The 8,303-nt window shown below is 42.6% G+C and overlaps 1 protein-coding gene across 1 annotated transcript; it reads left to right on the forward strand.

Moving 5' to 3' along the window:
* The first annotated feature begins 606 nt into the window (after positions 1-606).
* On the forward strand, positions 607-5,915 carry RBM8A (RNA binding motif protein 8A). Its single transcript, XM_061558237.1, has 6 exons — positions 607-786; positions 2,698-2,757; positions 2,972-3,049; positions 3,850-3,986; positions 4,354-4,490; positions 5,484-5,915. Exons 1-6 carry the CDS (start codon positions 720-722, stop codon positions 5,530-5,532), a joined length of 528 nt encoding a protein of 175 aa, XP_061414221.1. The 5' UTR covers positions 607-719; the 3' UTR covers positions 5,533-5,915.
* Positions 5,916-8,303: the final 2,388 nt, after the last annotated feature.

Below are 8,303 nucleotides of genomic sequence, written 5' to 3' on the forward strand. Positions count from 1 at the left end.
GGAGTGGAGAGTTTGTGGAGGAGATTAATGAGATGAGATACGAGGTAGTAGGCATGGCCAGTTCCTAGGAAGGATTTCAAAGATGGTGTGATCCTATAATTGATCGGAAATTGAAGTGGGAGCTAGTTATTGTGAGCATCGCTCCTCTGCCCTCCGTTGTTGTTGCTGGAGGGCGACTGCCTCCAACTGCCCAGTAGCAGCAGCGTCCTTCACGAGCCTCCTCCACAGAGGCCGATCTTGACAACACTGCTACCAGTCATTGGCAAGTCCACTCAGCTCCACATCCCCCTGTATACCGCATCAGTCCATCCCTTCTCAAACCCCGTGTCGTGCCCGTGTATCCCCCTCTATCCGGCATGCCCAGCACGCCCGGTGGCTCTAGGTATGCCGGCAAGCGGCTGAACACGTGGCGGCTGGACATGTGGCCGGCTTGACCCACACACCGGGGGTCACGTGGCTCGCCCCCCCCCCCCACCGGCCCCTCCCTCCACCCAACACCGCTCTCTCACGATTGGTCTACTCCCTACCCACGTGGCTACCGCCGCACACGCGCCCGAGTGGTGGCCGTCGCCCCACGTGAGCGGATTTCCCGCAAGCCGATTGGTTGAGGCGGGTACCCACGTGGTGTCGGCGCCATCTCCACCCCCATCCACTCTTCCTCGGGCTTCCTCGCGGCAAAAAAGAAAAAAACCTCCGCGGGCTCCGTCTCTTTCGCAGCCATGGCCGACGTGCTCGACCTTCACGAGGCGGTGGGCGCAGACTTCGAGATGGACGACGAAGGCGACGGTGCGTGCCGGGTCGTGCGGTGGCGTGCGGCGGTGGGGTAACGGCGAGTGAGGGAGCGAGGCCTTGCCTGGATTGGGCCTAGGCCTCCCCCTTCACCCCCCCGGCGCTTGGAAGCCGTGGCGCAGCGTGGGGGAGAATGAACTCAACTTAAAGGGGTACAGCTAAAGGATAAAGCCTGCGGGTTCGACAAACTAGACTTGTTTTTGTTCTAATGTTCACGCGGTCAACTCGCACGCACTGACCATATTGGTGAAGTATGACCGTACAGTGAACTCACACCCCCTCACAGATTGGTGAAGTATGGTCGTACAGTGAACTCGCACGCCCTCACAGATTGGTGAAGTAAGGTCGTACAGTGAACTCGCACCCCCTCACAGATTGGTGAAGTATGGTCGTACAGTGAACTCGCACCCCCTCACAGATTGGTGAAGTAAGGTCGTCCAGTGAACTCGCACCCCCTCACAGATTGGTGAAGTATGGTCGTACAGTGAACTCACACCCCCTCACAGATTGGTGAAGTATGGTCATGCAGTGAACTCGCACCTCCTGACCATATTGGTGAAGTAAGGGGCCATCCATTTAGTACGTAACCCAAATGCGTACGCTTGTGTATGGGGGGTCTACTGACAGTGTACGTACGCATAGGAAACGGGGCGGGGGGGTGATGCCTCGATAACAACACTAACAAAAACATTGTGTTCCTGGGTAGTAAGTCTTATTTTCCAATAGCTTCTGCCTCAAAAGTACAGGAAGTGGCTATTCCCCACAAACTTTGCTTTTGTGACCTATACACAAAAGAAAAGTTAATACTCCACTCCATTGATAACACTAATAAGTGTATTCTTATTTTGTTCCTGTGTAGTGGTATTTCATAATTGCGTATGCCTTAAAAGTACAGAAAATTGCAATTATTCCCCACAAACTTTGCCTTTGTGACCAGGACAGTGATATTTTGAAATGTACCTATTTTCAATGAGAAAACGCGGTGTGCATTTGTGTCATTCCTTCACTTAAAGTCCTGGTCACAAAAGCAAAGTTTGTGGGGAATGATAGCCATTTTCTATACTTTTGACGCATAAGCAATTAGAAAATAACATTTACTACCCAGTAACAAAAATCGTGTTACTTAATTTAATTTGTCTACATTGGCCTTCAAATGAGCCACAATTCAGTTTCTTCAGCTGTCAGACAACAAGTACTACCGGGAGAAGTGGGACTGGGAGAGTTCACTTGGATGCCACCATATCCCTGACTGCGAGCTATCACGCAGCTCAGCAAAATAAGTGGCCAAGATGCGCAGCTTAATTATTTAATGCAGCCAGCGGTGGACTATCTGTTTGCTTAAACACGTTAATATTATTAATCCTTTATCGTTTCTGCGTGGATTAAATATTGGCCATTCTATAGGATTCAGGGGGGGGTGCGTTAAGCGTACGCACGCAGGTGGGGGGAGGGGTCAAGTTTTGACATTTTTGCGTACGTACTAAATGGATGGCCCCTAAGAACATGCAGTTAACTCGCACGCACTGACCAGATTGGTAAAGTATGGTCATTCGGTGAACCCACACGCCCTGACAATATTGCTGAAGTTTGACCATGCAGTCAACTCGAATGCACTGACCAGATTGGTGAAATATGGTCGTGCAGTCAACTCACACGCACGGACCAGATCAGTGAAGTATGGGCATGCAGTCAACTTACATGCATTGACCAGATTGGTTAAGTATAGTAATTCAGTGAACTCATCAACTCACCAGAATGGTGAAATATGGGCAAAAACGACAGTGAATAAGGTACAGGTGAGGATCCAAGCATTAGCAAATGCATTTCATGTGGAATGTCTAATCATGGATGGCATTGATGTGTGGTGTAACCTAAACAATAATCATTGCTTGTTGTGTTTTTATTTAGAGAGTATTCACAAGCTGAAGGAAAAGGCGAAGAAACGAAAAGGTCGAGGATTTGTTGGAGGTATGTTGTTGATGCCTGCATTCTTTGAAGAGTCGATTGTTTCTGAAACAACATAAAATACGTACATAAGCTGCTTTCATTAAGGGCTACATATCTTGGCCTTTGTGAATACAATTCCAGTAATTATTTCAGTACATATATGCCAAATGTTTATTTCAGGTAGGATGACCAGTATGTTTGTGATGTGTTTCGGACTTGGTTTTGTGTCATGAAGATGAAGGAGGCAGGAGCAGAAAGAAGGAGGACTATGAGTCTGTGGAGCAAGATGGTGATGAGCCTGGACCACAGAGATGTACGTAACCAATTAAAAAAAAGCCAATGTGTTCTCTGCATTTTCCTAAACATTTGGGGACATGATTCACATTTTTTACAGATCTCTGGTGCATCTGAAAACAATTCATAGACTGTTTTGAAAGAAAGTTTGCTTTGGCCTTTTCATAATTCTGATTTAGAAACTATGTATTAGGTTTAGTGAAGTTTCCTCAAACAAAATATTGCCTCTGGCTGAGTGAATTACACATCACTCTTTTTAAGCCACAGTTTATGCTAGAATCCCTGCACTTACCAGTTATTGGCTGGCGAATTTCCAAAATATCATTTGTAGCAAATGTGAATTTGTCCCTCTGCCCAGGAATTTCACTTTTGGTGGAGTAATCCTATTGATTATCAAAAAATCACCAGTCTTAACTATAGACCAGTGAATTTAAATTTGCAAGGATCCCCCTGCATGACTGATGTTTCATAAAAAAGCTCTTTCATGATGAATGTCTGACCAAGATATTAATTGATTTTATAGTTGAGTTACACAGCTTTACGTATTTACACTTTTTTGTCGCTTATATCCGCCAAAATTGAGCCCAAGTTTAGCCCTAAATGGCTGTGATTGCTACCACTGTTATCCCAGTTGTCAAAGTAACCAATTACAAATGTTTAGTAAAAAAATAAAGTTGCATTTTTTTCTGTGTAATTCCCAAATCACTTCAGGTGCTAAGTGGTAATGTATCTTTACCTTTGAGATAACATTATGACTTAAATAAATGCAATACAAATGTGTGTGGTGTTGAAGTGCATTTTTCGTTGACTGCTCTCCAGCGGTAGAAGGCTGGATCCTTTTCGTGACGGGCGTACACGAGGAGGCCCAAGAAGACGACATGCATGACAAGTTTGGAGAGTTTGGCGAGATCAAGAATGTGCATCTAAACCTGGACCGTCGCACAGGTTTCCTCAAGGTGCCTCCAAGACTAACATCCTTGTTTGCTGTAACCTGCGCACCTCTGTTGGACATTTTTGCCACAAGGGAGGCTTGGGGGAAAAAATACGAGCAGAGGAAGAAATTACATATACATTGTAAAAGGAAAACATTTTTAATTCTTGTCATCAAAAGTAAAATTGACAATTAATTATTTTATGTACATCTTTGTTGTTAACTTGTTTGTTAGCAAGTGAAGTCAAGACAATTTAACAACAATCCATGTTTCAACTTAACGCAGAGATTTTTCTCTCTTGCATGCAATGAATCTCTTAAGTCACACATGTAGACGTAATAGTAAAACAAGTGCAACACGTTTAAAGGTGCTGTTAACATATTTTCTGCAGGGATATGCATTGGTGGAATACGAGACATTCAAGGAGGCTCAGGCTGCCATGGAGGGTCTCAATGGGGCAGACATCCTGGGCCAGAAAATTGCCGTTGACTGGGCTTTTGTCCGAGGCCCTCCCAAGCACAAGAGAAGGTACAGTTTAGTTTAATGTTTGTATACAACTTGTGCAATGAGTATTTTAATTTGATAGTGGATGGCTGCTTCCTTCTTGGAAAGGCACAGCCATGAAGAAGCATTTATTTAAATTTGTACTCGTCATGTCCATCAAGCCACTTGTTTTTTTGTTTTAAGCAGTGAACAGAGCAAGTTTTGTAGCACAGTGGAACATGGCTTATTCTTTGGTTCTTTCGGTAAAGTCACGTATAAAGATAAAATAATAAATTAAATAATAGCATACGACGTTTCGATTGCAACACAAGCAATCATCATCAGGTATAATGAAATAGCGACAAAATCTAACCAGAAAACCACAGACAGACATATAAGCAGACAGATATCACCAAGATACACAGAGAGAGCAACACAGGTACAGAGAGGGGTGATCGTCTCTGTGGGGTGGCCTTAAATAGACAGAGGGGGCGGAGGCAGAGAGAGGGAGGGGTTAGAGAAACACGAAAGCTCCAAAATTAAGATGGAACATGGCTGTTGACTTAGATGAGGGACACACATTTAATAATTGTTCAATCGTGTCAGCTATGATGTTAAAGCCAAGAAAGATGATTTATTCAATGCTGCCAGTAGCATGTACCATTGTATGTGTACGTGGGATTAAGTGAGATCCACTGTGACGATTTAAATAGTTGTTTTTTTATTCATAAAATATTTCACGTAAACGTATCAATACTGATAGACATACAACTACCATCTAAATACATGGAAATGCACATAATAGTTTGTCATTTGAAGTGATAGCATGTATAAATAACCCTACGTGATCACACTCACAAATTAAGATGAGCATGTGTTTTTTTGGTTATGGATTTTTATCTAGAGCTCAACCAGAGTTTTACACAGGTTATGTTGGTGGGTATTCAAGTGTCTCTTAAGATTCAGTTGAGTTGAAACGGTTGAGCCTTCGCTTTGGAGGTGTGTAACCCGATTGCATTTCGTGACGTTATTGTGTAGGGTTGGTGGCCGTCGGCGCAGCAGAAGCCCGGACAGGAGACGACGGTGATCTCTCACCCTGCCTGCTGTGACCTGCAGTGCCGACACCATGCGTTTTTGAACCCTTCTAAACGCAGTTTCATATTGACGACAACGTGTACTCTTTTCAGCTTTGGTTAAATAGTTGTCATAGCAGAATGCACACTGAGTGAAATGTGTGCAATTTGCAACAACTATTTTTACCGTACATTATTTTCCAACGATTTGGAATTTAGATTGTTTGAATTCTGGTGTAAGTTGTATGATGATGAAACTAGGTTTGTCTCGGAACGTTTGTGACAAGATGGCTTTATTGGTTATTTTATTCACAATTATTCTTTGAAAAACTTGTTTAATGGTTTGTTGTGAAATGTCTGTCAAGTGTTTTACTGAAATAAAACATTTTGTGTAGTACGTGTCGATTGCTGGATGCTGTTAATGTCAACATGTGTTTTATTTAAATTTTACAATTTGGTTTTGAGGGTTGAATATAATGTAACAAAAGGGTCAATTTAGTCTTCAATCTTGAATATTAAAAAGAAACATTGAGTGAAAAGTTTGACTGGTGAGTATAAATTTGACTCATCTGTTAACGCGACAAACCTTACTAATTGGCTGTCGGGTGGTGGCGGGTTTAGCGGCATTTATATCTATGGGTTAAAACCCAAAACAACCTGTATTATGGATATTGGTCGCAAAATCCTACGTGTTAAAATGACTCCTATCATCTGTCCTAATGTTTAAGGAATTCAGAGTTAAAATGACAAGGCAGCCATTCAGAATGAGTTGCTTTTCGCTGGCTAGTTAAGTGCCTTTAACAGTTACACTGAATCTTGACAATTTTAAACATGGTCTGGTGTAATTTAGGAAACTTGCAGCAACCCTCTTGAGTTTGCTTTATGACAGTTATGAGTGCTATCTGAACTGGTCCAGGGCCTGCCTTCGCCAACCTGCGCTGACCAGCATGGTGACGTATGGTTAACTGCCATGTGGACACCAGTGTGGTGAAGTATGATCAAACAAGCTCCATGATTATTTTCGTCCAGCTGTGGATTGGCAAATAATTATAATTTTCTACGTATCATGTAATACCTTAAATTACGCGGTATTTTAACGTTCAACTGCTGGATGAAGGGCTCCCCACACAGTTGGTCATGGGTGTTCTTTGGCCGTACTTCATGCTGGCCGGTGGGTTTGTGAAAACTGTTGGGGACGACAAGTGAAAATTAAAAATGTGGTCCACGAGGAGTCTGTTTCGATACCAAAGTTGTGGGGTTGAGGTCGCAGAGATGGTTTTAGGGAAGTCGTGACCCATTTATAGATGCCCCATAAAAATGTAACCTGCAGAATACAATTTGCCTATAGCCCACTAATCAAAATACAATGAACAAATGCTAACTCTCCTGACATACTTGGTTCTTCATCGCCTGTTTGAGTGTAGAAATCTAGAGGGTGTCCTAACTGGATAACCGTATATTTGTAAATATATTCTCGGACTTGAAATTGTGTTTTCCCTATTGTAGAAATTGAAACTAGAAAAAAAACAATCTCCATAAGCTGCATATTGTGCAAAACGTACTGAGTGACACATTCATGGGTATATTTAGGTGATTAAATTACACGTCACCTGTAAATGTTTGTTTTTAATAATGAATTAAAACAAATGAAGAATGTTGACTGGCTGCAAAAGAATGGAGGCAACACTCAAAGGTGCTGCTACGGGAATAGGAAGACCAGGATCCGACTGGATATCAAACATAAAAAAAATGGAATGAATGGAAGTGTTCTGAGTGACAAAAACAAACCACTGCAAGCGGATGTTGAATAAAATTGTCATTCCCCCGAAAGCGAATAAAATAAAATAAACAACTTTATTTAAAAATTGCATATTAAGAGGAAGTCAATTAATCAGTGTTGTACACTAACATTGTCAGTGTAAGAACGCATTTGGACCCACTGGTAAAAGGACATGTCGGTTTTAAAGTTGTGAAAATTTCTAAGTAAATTTGAGTACTTTATTCAAATACATAATGCAACGAAAGCAATGAGAATGTTTATTTGTTACACAAACAAAATGCTTATGAATGAATTCAGAGTATTTGCTTGAGTAAATTTCACTTTTAAAAAATGCACTTCCTAAGGTTATGTTAAACAGAACAGCAATTTTAGTGTAGATGCATAAAGCCAAACGTTAATCTGGTTGGGTGGAGCAGTGCTCGAGGTGCAATTGGAAAGTTCAAATCCGGGTTGGGTGTCCACAGTGGTTGTCCTATGGGCAGATCAGCCCTGTTAAAGGAATTGTAGAAGCGGCTTGCAGTGTAGTCATGGCCTCAGCAACTTAAATCCATGTGAAATTTCGATTTAAAGCTTTCGTGACTGCAGGGATTCATCGTCTTGGTTCTTTCGGTAAAGTCACGTAGAAGGAAAATAAAAATAAAACAATAAAATAATTCTCACGACGTTTCGGCCACAGCGTAAGCAGCCGTCTTCAGGTGGAGACGGCTGCTTGCGTTGTGGCCGAAACGTGAAAATTATTTTATTATGTTTTATTTTTATTATTTTCCTTCTACGTGACTTTACCGAAAGAACCAAGAAAAGTTAAATCCATGTGATTACCGAGGGGTGAATTTTTGTTCGGTGGCTTTGTCAGACGGGATGCCAGAGGCGTGCAGTGAAACAACGTGGGCGACTGGAAGCGTTGCAGCTGGCCGCACTTGTCACTCCTGGCTGTGCCAGATCGGGACTGATGCAGAGAGAGGCAGGGACGGTCGAGAGTGACCAAGTGGCGAGAGGAGGCTTCTA

Source organism: Lethenteron reissneri, chromosome 24 (genome assembly GCF_015708825.2).
Source record: "Lethenteron reissneri isolate LAM-NWPU_2019-01 chromosome 24, ASM1570882v1, whole genome shotgun sequence".
Classification (NCBI taxonomy): Eukaryota; Metazoa; Chordata; class Hyperoartia; order Petromyzontiformes; family Petromyzontidae; genus Lethenteron; species Lethenteron reissneri.

Coding starts and splice junctions, on each gene's coding strand:
- RBM8A (XM_061558237.1), top strand. CDS start 720: ATGGCCGACGTGCTCGACCTTCACGAGGCGGTGGGCGCAGACTTCGAG. Junction 787..2,697: donor GATGGACGACGAAGGCGACG/GTGCGTGCCGGG, acceptor GTTTTTATTTAG/AGAGTATTCACAAGCTGAAG. Junction 3,987..4,353: donor GTCGCACAGGTTTCCTCAAG/GTGCCTCCAAGA, acceptor TATTTTCTGCAG/GGATATGCATTGGTGGAATA.